At 39.1% G+C, this 20,332-nt stretch overlaps 1 protein-coding gene across 9 annotated transcripts in view; it reads left to right on the plus strand.

The window, feature by feature from the left end:
• The window catches only part of PAK1 (p21 (RAC1) activated kinase 1), a 140,101-nt gene that overhangs the window by 100,043 nt on the left and 19,726 nt on the right, over positions 1-20,332 (plus strand). For all 9 annotated transcript variants that reach the window (XM_070490584.1, XM_044753509.2, XM_070490586.1 and 6 more), the window contains 6 exons: positions 411-558; positions 4,124-4,161; positions 12,339-12,455; positions 15,199-15,373; positions 17,479-17,542; positions 20,146-20,194. In XM_070490584.1, coding sequence (XP_070346685.1) covers positions 411-558; positions 4,124-4,161; positions 12,339-12,455; positions 15,199-15,373; positions 17,479-17,542; positions 20,146-20,194 — 591 coding nt within the window. The remainder of the gene's footprint in view (positions 1-410; positions 559-4,123; positions 4,162-12,338; positions 12,456-15,198; positions 15,374-17,478; positions 17,543-20,145; positions 20,195-20,332) is intronic.

Raw genomic sequence — 20,332 nt, forward strand, 5'->3', positions numbered from 1 at the left:
TCCTCATTACTGTCTTCTTATATTCATGAGAGGAAAATTACATTTCCTCATCTCCAAAATTATACCAGAGAAACCTTTGAATCTTCATTCCTTAAATAGACCTCTGTTAAGTGGCCCCTTGGCGGCAGGCTCTGCGCTGGGCACTGATGATACAGAGACAAATCAGACATGCTTCCTTCTCTAAAGGAGGAATAGCCTGGTAAAGGAGCAGACATCTCAAGAAATGACTAATACAGTGAGATAGGTATTATAAAGGAGGCTTGTGTAGAGCTCTGAGGGTGTATAGAGAAAGGAATGACTAACCCTGTCTTTAGCTGTTAGCAGGTATCAGAGTTAACTCTGCTTTTTCCTTCAGGGTCCCGTCTGACTGTGCCTTCCTGACATGAAAGCCTTATATGTGTCTCTTATAGGGGATGCCAGAGCAGTGGGCCCGTTTGCTTCAGACGTCAAATATCACTAAGTCGGAGCAGAAGAAAAACCCACAGGCTGTTCTGGATGTACTGGAATTTTATAACTCAAAGAAGACTTCCAACAGCCAGAAGTACATGAGCTTTACAGGTACAGGGATTGGATCCAGGGCAGTCTAGGAGAAAAGGGTTTTCATATGGGTGGAAAAGCTCCACGTGCCTATTGTCACTGGGTGAGGGAGGAAAGTATTGGAAAGAGTGGAGATGGCACCTTCACTAAGATGGAATTTTGGAATTCGAGAGCCAAGATGATGGGTTTTTGTATTAAACTTAAGCCTTTACTCTGAAACTGCACATTTTTTTAAAGTAGCGTGATAGTATATAGAAAGAACATAGGCTTTGTGCTAGAAGATCTAGATTCTGACACTCATGAGGTTCTAACAGTAACTTCATTTCTTTGAACCTCAAAATAGGAATAATTCCTATCTCGAGACGTTGTAGTGAGGAATAATTGAGCTCATTGATGTGAAAGTTCTTTGCAGATTGTAAAACAGCACCATAGAAATGTAGCTATTGTTATCATTATTATTTTTAATATCATTAAGTTATTTAATAACACATTTAATGTGTATCTTTTAAGTAGGCAAGCCCAATTTCTTCCTCAAGGGACTAATTTTTATCAGTCAAATGAAAAACAGGCCAGTGATAATAAATGCTCTTTAGATGTACTCTCTCTCTCTATATAAAAGGAGCTGTGTTTTTAATAGCAGAATTGGGGTTAGAATCCAGGTCCCCTAATTCCTATACCAGCACCTTTTGAGTTTACTACTTGCCTCTGGTACCTCTATTTGGAGCACCTCTTTCCATAGCAGAGAGATTTTTCTTTTCCTAGATAAGTTAGGAGAATGCCTACCTTTCTGGAAACTTGCCTTTTATATAGCATCTTAGAGTGTTAGAGCAAGAACTATCCTTAGTATACACCACTTTCAGTTCCCCCTTATTTTGCAGACATTAAAGCCAAAAAGGCCTTTCTAACATGGCTCAATCAGTGGCAGAGGTGGTCTCTCAGATCCGAGTCCAGTGCTCTTTCCAGTGTTCGTGCTGTCTCTTTCAAAGGGCAGTGTTGTTGGGGAAGGTGAAAACCAGGATGAACTAGCTAATTTTAAAGGATGCTTTCCCCAGCGAGTATCTGGCTTGTATCAAAGGGCACAGATGGTGAGGATAACAGACTGCAGCTTTGCTCATGATTCATGGTGGTGCCCAGGAGAGGGTCATGCATGTTCCCAGCAGTATTTCCTTCCCCACGTCTGGCCCCGCTGGGTCTGTCTCACTTCTTCCATTGGGGGACTGGGTCATTCCAAGGAGGAATTGGGGTTGAGGAGTGCTGGGTGGGGAAATTTTCTAGTCAGGAGATAGAGCTTGTGTTTTAAAGGGTTTGTCATGGAGACGTCAGATTAGAAGCTGGCTTTGAAAGCCTCAGCAGCAGTGTCTTTGGAAGAATCTCTGTTTTTATGTGTACGTGTGTAAAGATGTGTACGGTGCCCTATAAATATTTGGAAGTATAGCTCTGTGGGTGTACATATGTTTGGAGCTAAAGTCCACTTAAGTATTCATGAATGAATATGTGTTTAGATACACACATTCAGATAGTTGTGTGTGTGTTCATCTGTGCATGCATATATGAATAACCTTGAGTGTATATGCATAGAATGTATAGATATGTGTCCATACATCTGGCTCTGTGTGTATAAATGTATGCACGTGTGTGTGCATGCACACACTTGTACACAAGTGCAGGATTTTTAGTTTTCTAGAAATTGAAGACCAGGACCAACTCTAGGCAAAATTGTGTATTTGGCACAGTTTATTTTTACTGTTATATCTCTCCTTTTCCTGTTTCCTCTCTTCTCATACTATTAATTATAACACTATCTCAATTTGTATATGCTTGCACATGAATTATCTCATTTGATTCTCATGATGGCCTTGGGGAGTTGGCAGGGCAAGGACTATTATCCCCATTTTACAGACTCAGAGAAGTTAATTAGGTTCAGAGAAACTCAGAGTGACTCAACTGATATGTAATGGAAGTGTGTTTTAAACTTGGGTGTTTAAACCCTTTGCTGTCTATAACTCAAGTACAGTCTTCCATGCCAATTTTTTGTCAGGTTTCCTATTTTTCAGCACTTTGTTTTCTGCACCAATTAGTAGCTAATGTGATAAGTAAAAAGTAGACTAGATTGACAACACAAACTTCTGGGTTTTAGCCTTACTTTGCCACTGGTTTGTGAAACCTTGAACTAGTTTCTTTCCCTCTCTGAACCTTAGTTTCCTAATTTGTAAAATAAAGGGATTGGAAGTACATTCTGCTCTGTCGTTCTGTGCTATGGAATTTGATTTTGATATGTAGATTTAAAAGGAGCAGTGCTTACTTGTTTTTTATATGGTGGAGATATATTTATTACCAGAATACTCAATCCTCAAAAACATTAACAGTGCATAAGGTTGGGGGTGGTGCAGCAAAGGCAAAGTATTGCACTTTGCTCTGCTTAAGCTGATATTCTTTTGAACAAGAAAAACAAATGAATTGTGTTTAAAGTATATCCTGAATTGATTTCTCCAGGATACAGCTGGCTATTGAGAGTTTAAGAACATATTGTCACATCTTGTGGGTTCATGATTTATTGTAGGACCAAAGACGCTGTACCTTGTACTTTCTTATATGATGGAATTAGGGTCTTGGACATTCTCTGGCTTGGTTTTTGGTGAGCAATATGTTGGATTTGGTAGAACATTTCTCCTCCTACTTCCATTGGTGGTAAACTGGCAAAGTCAGTTTCTTCTTGGACCTTTTGGAATTAAATAATAAAGCCAAACACAAGACTTGATCTTTAATCTTGTTTTCTTGCTGAGGTCTCCATTGGGTTTATGTTTCATATTTCATCAAGTCTAAGATATCAATGATTGTGAGATATACTATTATTTTATATACTACTAAAAAAAATGTGCCAGTTAACCCATAAAATGCCTTTGATTGTCTGACACATCTCTGTTTCAGAGATGTTAATGTGAAAAAAATGTACATCTCAGAATCAATGAAATATGGTAAGTGCCTCATTGAGGGAGCTTGAATCTATTCTTAGAAACAAGGCCCTGCCTTTACTTAGGCTCGAAATGATTAATGCCTCTCTTTTCCTAAGTCTTAGTTTTTCTCTCCCGATGGGAAATAGACATGGGTGTAGAAGGATCCTTTCCAAATGGTGAAGCCGCAGGCTGGTCATGATTTGTCATGGATAGCTCAGGACAGTGCCAGCCATGAATTCTTTCCATTTTTCTTAGATTACAGGAAATTTCCCTGGCCACTGAGGCCTGATGATGTTGATACAGTTGTTGCATAGTATTTAGAATTAGGCCTAGATTCACATCTTTACTCCTGTTTAACTTGTGTGTACCCTGGGCAAATTACTTAACTTCTCTGAACTTCAATTTCTAAATCTATAAAAGCAGATATAATAATAGTACTTGGAGCTGTAGTGAGGATTAAAGGAGGTAATGTGTATAATGTGGTTAGTATGGTATTGGGTCCTTAGTACTAGTAATACTATTATTATTCTCTGAGCCTGGCAAGTGCTTGACTGGATAGGTTTCCTTAGCCCTCCAGAATGGATTAACTGTAATTGTTTACTGACTGAGTCCCATGTCATTTTTCCTTTCAGATAAATCAGCTGAGGATTATAATTCTTCTAACACTTTGGTAAGTCTTTATTTCCTCTGTTCTAATATGGGCAGGTATGGTGAATAGGGATCAAGACAGTATGGTAGATGCAAAGCCTGGGCTGGGAAGCACTCATCTTGGTCACTCTCTGACCCTGGGCCTCAGTGTCCCTATCTATATAGTAAAGGAATTAGAGTTAATAAACAGTGGGTATCCCTTCCAGCTTTAATTTTTTAATGTTCTACAGATCCTAACCTTGGAACCACAAGAACTGGCTTCTAGGCTCAGTTTTTCATTTGTAGCTTTGAACCTTGGGAAAGCCATTTTGCCTTTCTGAGCTTCAGTTTTTTCATCAATAAAAATGAGGATGATCCACTTTGCCTTATCTGGACATGTTTTTAAATATCAAAATTTAGAAGAGAATTCCCTCTCTTTGGTTGGTAGGTTATACAAAACCAGGATTAGAACTAATTTTTGAAGGGAGCAGGTTCTCTTCATTTAAGGTCATTCATTCTGTCCTCTGAAGTTGTAGTGAATGCCTTGTCACTTGAAGGGATGTTATAGGAATCATTGATGAATTAGCTGGAGAGTGAACTTAATGACCTCATAGGTCCCTCTGCCTCTCTCAACTTACAATTTCTGTTTTCCAGAGCAGATAAAATGAGATATTTATGTGTTTGAAAGGGTCTTATAAATAGTATAAATAAATATAATAGTGATATATATTTAAGAGAATACTGCTATTCTTTATACCTGATGTTGTCTCTTGTACAGAAGTGGTTGTGTCATGTTGAATTACTAAACCTTTGCAAAGCCCCTACTCTATGCCAGGTCCTGTGTGGAGAAGTGGCAATACAAAGATGAATCAGACATTGTCCCAACTCCTAAGAATCTCGCAGTCTTGTGAGCAACATGAAGGCACGAACAGTTATAGTGCAGTGTGCTTCAAACTTCATGAGGCCAGAGGCTAGGTCTGACTTGTTAGTTGCTGAGAATAAATAGCAGAGAGAGAATAAATACCATATGCAAAGACAAGGAGGTTGGCAAAGTATGCTTGTACAGGGAACTGCAAGTAGTTTGTTACGATTGGAATGTGAAGTGTGAAGGGACTAGAGGTGGGTGATGAGGAGGAATGGTAGGCAGGTCAGATCATGTAGGAGTTTTAACTTTATCTTAAAGGTAATGAGAAGCTATTGAAGAATTTTAAGCAGGGGAGTAGTAAGTTCTAACACAATACTGAGTCACCATCAAAATACTTTGAACCATGCTTCCAGCAGTGGGGGTTAGTTTCCTCTGAGTCATTTATACTCTTATCAGTTATGAAAAATGTTCACATCTCCAGTGCCTTGTAGCATACTGGGTCCTTTCTTATTCACTATTTCCTTTAATCCTCATAGGAGTTTAATGAGGTGGGTTATTACCCTTGTTTAATCGATGATAAAACTTAAGTAGAGAAGGGTTAATGGCAATAGTTATCTGTTTCCCAGTTTGCATTGCTTTCCCCTGATTCATTCTTTTCTCAAATGGAAGAGATGTAATTAAAAGATAGGGAAGAATTTGCAAATGTTAAGATCTTTGGGAATTTCTGCACATTATTGAACAGTAAATTATTGAAGAAGGGGCCTGAACAGAGCTGAGCGCTGCTTTGTGGTTCACATGTCTCTGTGCTTTTATTGGAGGAGTGGCAGCTATCATTTATTGAGTGGCTAATATGTGCCAGGCACTGTGCTAATAACTTTATAAATGTTAGCGTAATTAGTCCTCACAATTACCTTGTGAAGAAAGTATTGTCATCCTCGTTTTACAGGTAGAAAAACAGACTTTCCTGAAGACTTTCCTGAAGACTCATCATTAGCTATTGTGGTAGAACTGGATTAGAACGAGGGTCTTCTGAGTCCCGGTCCAGGATTCTTTTCACCCTGGCAAGAAACTGAGAAAGAAGATGTCAGAGAGGTCTTATAAAGGAGACTGCAGTGAAACTATACTTATGTTGTTTGTTAGTGAGGAGGAGGAGCCCTGGGGCTCACGCCATATGGCACAGAGGATGACACCTGCTTGGTAAAAACCTGTACTGGTTTAGTATCTCCAGTTAAAACTGCTCAGGCCGTCAAGGACATTTTCTCCCCCAATTCAGAACATTTGTCCCTGTGACTCAGTGCTCTATATTTCCTTACTAGTTTTACCTGGGGGGTGTGGTTTGTATTGTGGTAGCATGTCGTTATTTTCCACATTGGTTTCATACAGATCATTCCACTTGATTTGTGAAATAATTGAATGGGATTGTTATCTCTAACACAGGTGAAGAAATTGAGATTCAGAGATTAAGTGACTTGCTCCCTACCCTTGAATGAGGTAGTAGTAGAAACCAATACAAAATTCAGTTCTCCTGAGCTTTCATTTATTCATTCATACTGTAAATATTTACTTAGCACCTTCTTTGTGCCCAGGTGTTGGTCACAGAAAAAGACATATGCACTATCTGAGTCCTTAAGGAAACAACTAACAGCAGACTAGAAGGACAAGGGCTACAAGAGAGCTATAAGTGATGTACAATGGAGGTCAGATTTGATGGAGTGATTTATTCTGCCTGGTAGTACAGAGACGTTTGCAGAGTTGTCAGGTGCTAATGATATGTTCATTTAACAAACATGATCTTTAGGGTTCCTTCTATCCCTAAAATTCTATTATTTGTGGCTCATTCGTCTGAGCTTTGGCTCTCAGATTCTATGACATTTTAATGCCTGAATTCTTGTTTATAAAATGAACAGCTACTATGTGATAGGCTCTTTGGATGCTGGGGAGTCAAGGACTGGTAAGAGCTTTGCTCTTGATCTCATAATTTAGTGAGGAATCAGAATATGTAAGCAAGGATTTATAATACAGTGTCAGGTAAACACAAGTAATGACACCAGGCCGAGAAAAGGGCAATGCTTTCTTTTCTGAGGTAGCATGAACAAAAGCCAAGTTAAAGACCCATCATGTAAGGCCAAAAAACTTGGACTTTGTGCTGGAGCTAAGGAAATATTTAATATAGAAGATTGATATAGTTGGATATACATTTTAGTCTAAACTAACATCTTAGAAAGATTCCTCTGGAAATTGGATCAGGGTAGTGGAATGAATTTATGTGTGTGTGTCTCTCTCTTGTTATCTCAAATTTCTTAATTTCAGAAAAAATGTATTAAAAAATAAATTCAAAACAGTGCTCCAAAACAAAAACAGGACATAAGTGGGTCATTGTCAGGAATTCATGGAAGAAAGAAAGCAGATTTATCAGAGCAGAGGAAACCACAGCTTAAAGTATGTGGAAGAGAAAGAAAAAGGAAGATAAGAGTAGCTCCAGAGAAAATGGGCGGAGACGCTATGTATAAGAAGCTGGAAAGAGTCCTGGGTCATCTTCAAGCGTAAATTAATTAAAATTCTGCATTTGAAACAGCAGGGGCAGTCTCCATCTTACAGTGAACAAAAAAGTAGCAGAATTTTGATTCTAAGCTTAAACCAGATAATTTCCTAAAGAAAGTAAACTGCCCTGTTGAGGAGAACTCGTGGTGTGGGTGTAGGGGCTTGAGACAAGCAGAGCAGAAGCTGAGTTAAGTACAGATCTCTACAACAGGTATAAAGAAGGGGAAAGGAAAAGTAGCTCTGCAATGGGAGAAAATATGTTCAATTTTTCCATCCTAAGAGTAAATTTCTCATACTTTTGATAACTGGGAGGAGAGGAATCTCCACTCTGCATGCTTTTCCATGCCAGCATACCCTAAAGTGACGCTTGCCAGTAATCTCCTCTCCCTAATTCACATCGCACTGCTTCAGACCTTCCATTTAGAGGAGGGGACAGTGGAGAGACAGAACTACATAACTGCAGAAGAAACTCATGCTGATTACATACACCAGGCAGTCTGGTGCCTCACTTATACACAGGAATGGATAGCTGAGGATCTCTAGACACTTGAGGGAAGCAAAATATTAAAGAGAAGAACCAAGCTAAAGAAATAAAACTGGCCCCAGAGGAAATAATAATTCAGGAAAGAGATTTAAAAAAGAAAAAGTCTAGTATGTTCAGAGACATTGTATAGATGTTGCATCCATAAAAACACACTGCTATTAGAGCAATCAGAGGATAAAAAAGAATTCTTAGAAATTGAAAATTATGACTAAAGAAATAAATTCACAAGGATTTTAAGAAATACATATTAGTGAATTGATATAAAATATAAAAACAGATGGAAAATATGAAAACAAGAGATACAAGGGGTTAGTGGAGGAGATTCAAGAAGAATTATAGAACTGAGGCACTAGAGTGGAAAAAATAATCAAAGGAATAATAGAGGAAAAATTCCTCAGCTAAAGAAGGGCATGAGTCTTCAGATGAAAGGGCTTACCAATTATTGTCAGATAATTGAAAAGAGGCCCAAGAATAAAGAGAAAGATCTTCAAAGCTTTCAAAGAGAATATACAGCTAATGTTCCTCATTAGCAACAGTGGACGAAGGAGCAATATTTTCAGAGGTATGAGGAAAATTATTTGGAACCAAGAATTCTACATCTAATCAAACTAGCTTTCAAGCATGAGGTCAAAATAAAGACATGTTTGCACGTGTGAAGATCTAGGCTTACCGCCCTCAGATAGTCTCTGAAAGGCTAAACACTAAACAGTAACAATAATTACCTCCAGGGGATTGTAATTAAGAATATTCACCTAAAAATTATTATTTTTACCCAAGTATTAGATTAAAACGTCAAATAAGACTGAAGTCCTTGTAATTAACAGCTGTCATTTTGGGATCTCCCTGCACCATCTTGGCAATCCCTTTGCATTTTTGTGTGCAGGTTCCTATTTTCTCCATGCCACACCTTCCTCATCTTTAGTTTGCTTTTGCAGTTTGGTCAAGCTCATCCTCCAGGAGCTTTGAGAAAATTAAATGGGAAGTAAATGTTTAATATCTTTCAGGTCTCAAAATGGGGCATCTCTGTTCTACCCTCACATTTGATTGATACGCTGAATATGGAATTCTAGGTTGAAAATAATTTTCCATCAGAATTTGGAAAAATTGCACTTTCGTCATCTAGCTTTCACAAGTTGGCTGTTGAAGTCCAAAGACATTTTATTCCTGCTTCTTTGTATCTGACCTTTTTTTGTTCATTTGGGGGAGCTTATAGCATCTTCTTTGTTGTCGTTGCTTTGAAATTTCATAATTATATCCCTATATTTATCTGTTTATTGTGTGAGGAGCTTTGTGGACTCTTTCAACCTGGAAACTCAAGCCTTCAGTTCTAGGAAATTTGCTTGAATTAATTGATGATTTCTTCTCCTCTGTTTTCTTTGTTTCCTCTTTCTGGAACTCCTGTTACTTAGATTTTGGACCTCCTGTACTATTTTTGTGCTGATTTTTGGGAGACTTCTTCAACTTCATCTTTCAAACAGTCTATTGAAATTTTCATTTATGTTCTCACATTTAATTTCCAAAAGCTCTTTTATTTTTATTTTTTAAACAATTATAGCAACCCATTCTTATTTCCAGAGGCAGTATCTTTGCTTATGAAGAAATAAATGGTAGACTTTCTTTTGATGTTTTCTTCTCCCTATCTAGTCTTGTTTTTTCCAGGTGTCTTTTTTCATGTTTGTTTTTGTTTGTCCCTTTTATGTTAGAGATGTTCCTTGGATATTTGGTAATCTTTTGAGATATGCTCATATTTATGATTGGGGTACTAAAAGCCTTACTAGAATCTTAAGCTTGTTGGTTGTATAATTGTCTAAGATAGAAATTCCTACTGTTTTTACCCAAAGTTCAGCAGTTTTAAAATCACAAATATGTCTCAGCAACATAGGTAGGCCTCCTAGAAGTTTTTGGAACACACCAAGCATGTTCCCATCTCAGGGTTTTTGTACTCCTTTCATCTGCCAGGAATATTCTTTTCCCAGAGAGTTCCATGGCTTGCTCTCTCAATTCATTCAGGCCACTGCTTATGTGACTTCTCATTATAGAGCGCTTTCCATGACAATGCTGTCTAAAGTAATATTTCCCCACTCCCAAACAATCTCTACTGTCTTATGTTTATCTTATTACTACCTGACACTTTGGTGATTAATTTTGACTGTATCCTCTTCTAAAATGTATGCCATAGGACCAGGGACTTTGTCTGTTTTGTTCTTCAGTATAGCCCCAGAACCTAGAACAAAGACTGGTACATAGTGAATAAATGCATGAGTTGGAGTCACTGGCTTTTTTTTAGACGGAGGTTTGTGGTTATTAGATATAATGATAATTGAATTGGTTCCTTATATCTTTCTAGCTCCTTACCATTTACAAAGTGTTTTTATACCCACGTCACTTCATTTCATCCTCCCAGTGGCCCTGTGAGGTAGAGAGCTACTGTCATTATCTCCACCTTACAGATATGAGAAACTTGTGCCTTAGAGTAGGGCAGCCTTGCCCGGGGGCACAGGGATAAGAAGTAAAAATTTGGAACAAAAACCAATCTCTCTTGATTCTGGTAGTTGTTAATCCTACCACCCAAAGCTGTCACCTGTGGAAAACAGAAATGTGTTGCTAAGGAAGGTGATGAAATCCCCTTCTCTACAGAGTTTTAGGAAGCAAACAAACTTAGTGTTTATAGTGTACAGCGGGGAGCCCCAAGGCCATCTGATGGTAAAGAGGCTGCTGAGTTAACTTCATTCCCAATTTGGGTGTCTAGTTAAATTTTGTTTTGAATGGAGTAGTGGGGAGAAGATAAATTAGAACATGAAAATATCAAAATATGTGCTTTGACAGGGAAAGAACCTGTATTGAATTTTAGAACTGGAAGTGACTTAAGGTCACCCCTCAAATTATACCACTCCTCTTCCTCCACATTCCTCAAGTGATGAAAATGGAAACAAGAGGATAGATTCATTGCCTGCGGCCACCCAAGCTCATTGCTTATAAACGCCTGGCACTGTCAGTTTTTAAGTTATGCCCTGCACCGGAGGTCCTGTTAGAATCTATGAGGTTGTCAGTTTACCTTATGTAAGTATGTCAAATATGCTGAAGGCCAGTCTCTGACACAGTCACTCTAGTTTAGTATTCCACTAGGTAAGTTTGTCCACTTATCCCCTGTCATTCTGACTCTTGACCTTCTTCTCTCCAGAGGCCCCAAATGGCAGGCAGGAAGGGAACTCAACCTCTGTCTCTTATATCAGAGACATATATCTCTTATATGGTGAGCTGCTTCAGAACATGTACCATCTTTTTCATCTTTGTGCCCTTTTTGTTAATAGTATCCGTCACAATATCTCACTGAGCACAAAGTAAGTGCTCTGAAAATTTCTGAAACTGTTGAATTATACCAGTGTATATTAAAAGATCCCTATTGCCTCTCTGGTCCTATGCTGTAATCATTTAAATCTCCATCAAAAATCTCATGTTTTGGAGCTACTTTGTCTCTTGAATCTGTTATAAACAGTAATGCTAAGATATTTTTGCCTGGACCTGCCTTAAAACCTGCCACACTTGGCCCAGCTTTGTTATAGTTTGCATGGGAAACTCCAGTTGCTGAGATTATAGCAGATTCAGTTAGTGGTGCTGGTAAGGTTCATTCCAGGACAAGGCAAAAGCTTAGTGGAATGGACAGCATCCACTCTGGGGAGAAACTCATTGTCCTCTTGAGTCAAGGGGCTCCTGATGTCTTTTATTTTCAGGTGAGGCCAGGGCACCTGATGACATAATGGGTACAGTAGGTTTTGGTAAAGAAAGGAACAGGAGAGGCAAAAGCCTGCCTGGACTTCCATTTACCGTTATCAGAAAGGAGTAAGGAATTACAATGATAAACTTTGTAAAATTCCAGACTTTTGATCCCTTCCCTACAGTTTATACTTTATTACTTGTTCACTGTGGAGAGTAAAATTCATAGATTAAGGAGGAACTATGAGTTTGTCTTCAGGGGTTGGCTTGGGGGAAGGCAGATAGAGAAGCTGTAGGCTGGCTTCCCATTCCACAAATAGGTTTTGGGTGGGAAAAGGAAGCCCCCAAGGGACTGAATGGATAGTGGTAGCTAAAAGAAGAGAGGGAAGGTGACTGAGTTCCTGGGACTGGCTACACAAAGGTGGAGAGCTTGGAGCCTGATACGGATTTCAGGAGGGGTGTCAGGATGAGGTTTCTTCTGGGGGACTGGTGATCCTGGTAGCTTAAGTTCCACGTCAGCCGGCCCTGATGAATCTGGCTTTCCTCTGCTGTACAGAATGTGAAGACGGTGTCTGAGACCCCTGCAGTGCCACCAGTTTCAGAAGATGAAGATGATGATGATGACGCTACCCCGCCTCCAGTGATTGCTCCACGCCCAGAGCACACGAAATCGGTGAGTCTTTGGGGACGTGGACAGCTTTGTGATTTATTAGAGTTTGGAGGGGGAGAGGTGTTGATCCTGAGGCCTAGAGGTTTAATATTCTGGTTCTGGGTTTTGGGGTTTTGGAGCTGGTGAAATTACTGAACCACCTTGATTGAAAGGTACTTTCTGTATGATTAAAGATAAGAATTGGTATATTTATTTATCATTGGTTTGCAGATAGTCCCAAAGTGTCATAGATAATTGGTGTTTATACCAACCCAGCCCTAGTTTGCTTAGCCCATTCTCCATAGACAGGATAGGAAGATACACAGAATTAATGTTACTTAGTGCAGGACTAACATAAATTATTCTAGTCTCCTGGGAAGCAATAAATTAGCCTGCAACAGATCCTTTCTTCTCTGTTAAATGTGCAGCGTTCAGCCTCTTAGAACATCATTGATGATGCTGAAAGACCCAAGAGAATTCATAAATACATTAGTGCTATTAATATGCTGGACATCGGGAGTGCATTTTGATGCTGGATGTTGGCAGTGATTTTTATTTAACTTCCTTTGAGGTTCCTGCATCTCAGAATAGCCACAGTCCCTCTGCCCTTGCTTTCCACAATCTAGTCCCTTCCTTTTACCTGATTTAGTGTCAGTGAGCAGTGACCTATCATCAGATGATATAACAAGAGCTTCATAATGAAAGAATGACCTAGAGCTTAAACTCTGTGATAATACAAGATAAGGCTATCTCTGGAATAGAAGACTCAGGGAGGTATTCAAGCAGAAGTTGATTGACTAACTATGAGAGTTGTTGTGGAGGAAAGTCAAGCAGATTAGATCACCTTTTAAGATGAGAACTTATGAAATCACCCTTTTTGTAGGTCACAAAGTCACCTTAAGGAAAATGAACTTCAAAATTAGAGAGTTGTCAAGATATCTCACATCGATATGTCCTTTTTTGATTTGCAAGCATGTTCATTTAAAAAATTTTTTCCTCCTAAACCATGAACTCCTCAAAAGTAGAGGAAATACATGTATGCATGCATTTGCAGTGCTTAACATAATTCTTGGCAGGTATCAGAAAGGCAGTAAATATTGAATGAATTGATAAATTTGATCTTCATAGCATTCCTTTCTAAAAAGGTATTGTTAATTCCCGATTTATAGAAGAAGCAGCTGAGATTTGGAGAGGTAAATTGATCTACCCAAAGTCTCTTAGTAAGCAAAAGAGCCAGGATTGAAAGCAGGTAATTGACCCCAAGTCTGGGTCACTTTCCACCATAGCACAGTGGCCTTTTTATGTGTGCAGACTTGTGCTGGGAGCCAGAGAAGGAGAATATTAGAGAGGGAAAAGGCAGGGTTTGTGACCTCAAGGAGACATCTCTGGAGAACCAAAGGAGGAGGACAAGGCTACAGGTTTAGGTGGCAGGGATATAGTTTGTCTATAGGTACGAAAATAGAAAATTACGAAATCATTATGCTAGAGTAGTCAGGAAAGAAGCTATAGTCTCTGATCTCAATGTCTTGACTTATTGCTGTTTCTACTCTGGACAATTCTCTCCCGTTTCCACCTATTAAAATCCTGTCCATCCTTCAAGATCCAGCTGAAGAATCCCTTTTATTCATTTATTCACTCATCAAACATTTACGTGAATGCTTGCTTTTTGTCAGGCAGCTGGTTAGATACAGGAACTCGGGGATGAATGACACACATGCCCTGTCTTTGTAGAGCCTATAGACTGGCCAAAGGATAGTTGTGATATTTTTATGAAAAAAATCTGATAATGCCAGTAAACGTCTCTTGGGGAAAGGACATAACTTATTGTCACTCCTTCTGAGCCTCAGTAGTATATAGTTTGCTCATTTCTTATGACATTTATTCCTTTCTGCCTTGTGGTTGTGACTTTCTCACAAGAATTCCTTCACAGGAATAGAGGATGGGGGCAGCATTTTGTACAGCAAGGCTAAGAGTAGATTCTCAGTAAATGTTTGTTAAGTAAATGAATCAATAGAAAATATAATAATATTAGTGAAAATTTGAAAGCTTAATATCTGCTGGGCATGATTCTGGTCATTTCACCCATTAATTAACTTATTACTACAACACCATAAGACAGGTATCATTAATATCACCATTTTACGAATGAGGACACTGAAGCACAGAGAAGTTAAGGAACCTGTCCAAGGTCATACAAATGGTAGCAGTAAAAGCTGGGATTTGAACCTAGGCAGTCAGGTTCCTGAGTCTTTGGTCTAAATGACTACGCTCCACTGCCTCTTAAAGAAGAACAATTGTAGTTCCTTCTCTGCAAAAGTTCAGGATTTAGAGAGGGAGTAACTCAAAAGAAGATAATGTTAAGTGTTGTATCAGCAGCGCAAGATGCTGTGGGAATACAGGATATTCATTTCAACTTGGGAAAGAATAGAATTTTGCAGATGAAGGGGATCCCCATCTAATAATAGAATCTCCTTTAAGTCATTTCTGTTGAGAGTTGTTTAACCTTGTATTAAATATCTTCAGTGCTCAAATTCTCACTAACTCCTGTTATGTAGTTCAAGCAAGAGCCAGGAAGGTCATTCCACCCACAGAGGATGGGCCTGGGCACAGAGGAGGAGGAGCACAGATTTTGACCTAGGAGAAGGGATGAGTTTACTGAGATTTGCTCTTCTGTGGATGTTCTAACACATTCATCTAAGAGAGGCTCCTGAGCTTCCCCTGTGCTAACAAAGGCTGCCCTTGCCAAATTCTTGCACCAACAATGCAGGTATACACACGGTCTGTGATCGAACCACTTCCTATTACACCAACTCGGGATGTGGCTACATCTCCCATTTCACCTACTGAGAATAATACCACTCCACCGGATGCTCTGACCCGGAACACTGAGAAGCAAAAGAAGAAACCTAAAATGTCTGATGAAGAGATCTTGGAGAAATTACGTAAGCAGTTTGTTGCTTTCTGAACTTTCTTCTGGTACATGACTGGTTGAGCACGAAGATGGAATTCCATTGCTATAAAGATCCTGGTTCTAGGCTTGGTCTATGTGGCTGCCTGACTGTGCTTGATATCTTAGCTACAGACTGCTTTTCTTCATCCTGCCACTGTACCCACCTCCTTTGTCTCATCAGCCCTGCTTGGATACCACCCACATTAGGATGGGAACGTGATGAGAGAGAGTAGGGATAGCTCACTTTGAGCACTAGGCATTCTCACCTCTAGGCATGGCTTATGGAGATGACCAATAGCTTTTACCTGGTGAATACTTGGGAATGTTGTTTTGAGAAAGTTATTGAGGCCTTGTCTATAACTGGTGGGAAAGAACGCTGTGATTGATTATTGATGTCTGCCATTGACCTAGGCGAAGACAGATCTGCCATCTTGGTTGTAGGAAAAGAGGGAAGGGAAACTAACATTTTTTGAGCCTGTACTGTGTACCAAATGACAACCCAGGTATTTTCTTAATTTTGTTTCATTTATTCCTCATATTAACCCTATGAAGAAAGACGTTATAATCTTCATTTTTGCAGTTAAGATGTTTGAGGCTCAGGTATGCTCAATACTCTGCCCCAGATCACACAGCCAGCAGGTGACATGTATGGGGTTAGAACAGAACCTGTGCTCCTGTAATTAGAACCTGCTGCCCCCCTAGCTCTCAGATGGAAACTTATTTTACTTCCTTAAGCGGCCAGAAATGGGGGGGTCTATTGGGGTAGCTTGTTTCTGTGTTTCAGTAAACTGCAGGAGAGTTCATATGAGAAGGAAGGATTGACTTGGTCTTTGGGCTTGGAAAAATCATTTGACAAGGCCTTTGATTTATTCTTTGTACCTGTCTACTTCTAAAGAGGATTTGATGTGACTAATTTAGCTAAATCTTCAAACTGGCAGTGCTTTCTAAAGCTGAAGTTTCTGGTTCTTTTGCTTAGCAGCTCTCAATTTCTTTTTGATAATTCTTGTTTGACTTTAAAAATAATTTTTACTCTTTTAAAAGTTACCATTCCACAGAGCCCTTATGAAATCATGAAGTAAGAAAAGCTACCTACCTAGTCATCTGTTTACTCATGTATGTAGTCTTTTTCTCTGAACCAGAGTTTTTTTAAACAATAATACATAGAACATAGAATTATGGAAAGCAGGCTGTCCTAGGTGTTAAGGACACTTGAGTTGAAGCCCCAGCCCTGCCACTGACTTGGGTCTTGGGCAATTTCCTCCTGTTCTCCGGGCCTCCTTTTTCTCATCTTTAAAATAGGGATGTTAATACCTGTCTTATTTGTAAATATGAGATAATGTAAATGAACAGTACCAAATCCTAGTAATTGGTATTAGTGGAAAGCATATTGGCCTGACTCCTATTCTTAGCTGTGACACAGTTTGCTGTGTGAAGGGGAAGTATCTTCCCTTCTGGTGGGCCTCAGTTTCACTATCTCTAGAATACAAGTTGTGAAACCCAGTGAACTCTCTCCTACCTCTGTGTCTTTGCACTTGAAGTACTTCCTGCTGTAACCCCTTGTCGACTTTCTCTCCCTAACTCCTTCTTACCCTATAAAGGTCAATCCAGCTATCACCTCCTTTCTGAAGCCTTTCCAGTTTGTATTTTGTGTCCCTTTCTCTACCCCTTTGCCATCCATCAGAACAATTATTATGTTTTCATGGAACTTTATGCCATCTGTGTATCTCCTTCATGAGATTGAGCTTGTTGAGAGCAGGGACTGTCTTAACTGTCTCATCAGTCTCTATTCCTAGCACTCAACACAGGACTTGGTACGTAGTAAATGAGCATATTAAATGAGTATATGTTTATTGGATGAATGAATTTAAAAATGAATGAATGGCTTTTAGGAGTTTAGAAATGGAATAGATTACTATGAAGAAAAGCAGTGAGAACATGAAACTTTTGGTTGGAACTTGTAGGGGGAAAGCTACAGACCTACTTAGTGTGGGTTTTGGGCATTGGATCCTTGCCAGCTCCAGGGTTTGGGGGAACATGGGGCCTGTTTTGTATCTTGATCTGGAAAAAAATGATTCATGGTCTCTCTTTCTTTCAAAGGGAGCATAGTGAGTGTGGGCGATCCTAAGAAGAAGTATACACGGTTTGAGAAGATTGGACAAGGGTTAGTAGGGGCATTTTCTTTCCCTAGAGAAATGACTTAAAATTGTGTGTGCTGGTATATATGATTTTGTTTTTGTTTTGCCTCTCGTAAACCTTGTTCTTCTTTCTCCACCTCACCCCTTACCCATCCAGAACTGTTATATTAGGCTGACTTCAGGTTTAGCAGAATTATGCTTAATATGAGAGATGTGCCATTAGCTGATCATGTTGCTAAAAATACCTCAGCAGTGAGTGAAAAAACCATTTGTTTTCTTAGCACAAAACCTGCTTCCGAAATTACAGGTCTGCTTTTCCAGATTAACCCTGATTACCTAGTGCTGAGACCTAGTAGCACTAATATGAAATAGGAGACTCAAAACTGCAGACCTTTCTGTTAGTGTAATGGGACTTTTTTTCTAGGTGGATGCTAGAATTCGTCTCCTGCTCTCTGGTTCCTTCTCTGCATCTTGTATGCTCCCCTCAGTGTAATGAACTAAGCAAATTGTAACTGAGTTCCTATTATGTGCTAGGCATTGTGAATACAGCTATGAATCAGACACAGTCTCTGCCTCAAGGACCTCATGCCTACAGAATGAGATAAACAATCAAACAAAGAATTATGATATACTGTGATAAGTCTTAAAAGTGTTTGGCTGTTATTTTGAGCAAAATAAGGCAGACATAAAAGGGCAGATACTGTATGATTCTATGTATATGAAGTTCAAGAACAGGCTAAACTAATACATGCTAATAGAAGTCAGAATAATGGTTCCCTCTGAGAGGGGGATGTTGATTCAGACGGGGTATGAGGGAACCTTCGGAAGTAATCTTGGTGGTGAACACATGGGTGTGTCCATCTGTAAAAAATCATCAAGTTGTATGCTCAAGGTTTGTGCAGAGTACTTTAAATAAGTTATACCTCTATCCTAAAAAGGAAAATAATGAGATTTCTACAGACCTGCCCAAATAGCTAAAATTAAAAACGAACTGAAAAAAAAAGTATCTGGCTTGTCGAAAGCTTTCAGTGTTAGTTGAATGAAAGCATTGGTGCTAATGAAATCATTGAAGTTTTCTGCTTTAGTTTTCTTTCTTATATATCCCATGACTTCTGAGACAAAGTATTAGGTAATATACTGATGTTGTAGTTGCACAGCATTCTACAGCTTACATCTGTTATTTGCTTCTATTGTTTAATTTAATCTTCAAGATAACCCTGGACTTGAGTGGATCTCAGTTTTTCCTGGTCCAGTGTTTTTCCTACTAGACATGCTTTTGTGAATCGGAACTGGTATAAGGTAGTTAACATCCTGAGAAGAAATTATTTTGCTTGCCTCAGAGTAATCTGAGATGGCATTTCCTTTAGCTAATTACATTGAGATATTAAGAATGTAGTAGAAAGGTACACAGGCAAACGTGGGCTAGCCAGGTCCCACCCCTTGACTTCACTTTCTTTATCTGTAATTTCAAGGAAGAGGGGTTATTGATTCAGGGCCTTTCACCTCCAAAACTTCTGATTCTTTTTTCTTTTTTAATTCAGATGTATGAGGCCCATAAATAGGCAACATCTGCAAAATGTTTTTTCCTTGCTTATTTGACAAGTCTGTTATTGCTAAGGGAGGAATGAACTATTTATTAAGCACCTATGGTGATGTTTCCATATTCCATGATTTTAAAAATATAAATACCACACAAATATGATGAATTCGTATGATTATAATTTTTGCTTGCTTTTTTTCCCTTTAAGACCTGAAGATTCTTTTTTTTTTGACCTGGAATTCATATGTCTGTTCAAGGTAGAAATAATCAAGTACTAACCAGTGGGCCTGAGTAGCTTTCTAGACCTCTGTAATCATGGAGATATAGTCCCAAAATGTCCAGTCCCCCAAGGCCTGGGCATATTTGCCCCTTAAGAATGGTGCATCTGGTTGGATAATGGCGGATAGTGATAGGAAGATAGATACAAGCTTTATGACAGAAGATGGCTAGAGGTAGGATAATCAGGCATTGGGGAAATAATTGCCAATGCAAATAATCCAATCCTTATTTGATAGCCAGTATCTTATGATCACAATTTCCTGGCATGTAGCTAGGGTCCCAACTAAAGAGTAGTGGTTGGGAAGCTGGTGACCATAATTTCTAGCAGCAAGGCAAACTTACAAGTGACTTTTCTCCCTGGATTGACCTGACTTCCCTGGGAAACATAATCTCAGGGCTTGTCTAGATTGCATTTTTGCAATACATGGAGTTTTAAATTTTTTCAGATTGCATCATATATATCTGACATACAGCATGTATAGTTATAAGTATTGTTGCATATCACCCACCTACAAACATACAGGGTTCGTGGTTATAGGCATAAAACAAGGTTGGTTTTTAGTTATTTAGAATGGACATGATTACTTTCCTAGCATTATTCCTAGTATTTCTCTGCCTCCCACACACCTTCCCTGTTGGCCACTAGAGCCTGTAATTCTCTTTATTAGAGTGGGGAGGGGCAGTGGGGAGAATTATTTTTGCTGCTCTTATTATTAACGCTTGCACTGCCAGATTATTTGTAGAACTGCATTTGACAAATGTCACTTCATTTAACAAGTTTTGTCTCTCTCTCTCCCACCTGTTGTTCAGTGCTTCAGGCACTGTGTACACTGCAATGGATGTGGCCACAGGACAGGAGGTGAGTATCCACCACCAACTGTTGCTCCTTCAGTTCTTTTTTATTTTTCTTTTCTTTTTCTTTTTAGTTTTTAGTCCTTCTTCACTCAATAGGGACACTTCTAGTTTCTTACTATTGCAGACTAGAACTAAACAGGAG

Source organism: Equus asinus, chromosome 20 (genome assembly GCF_041296235.1).
Source record: "Equus asinus isolate D_3611 breed Donkey chromosome 20, EquAss-T2T_v2, whole genome shotgun sequence".
NCBI classification, from domain to species: Eukaryota; Metazoa; Chordata; class Mammalia; order Perissodactyla; family Equidae; genus Equus; species Equus asinus.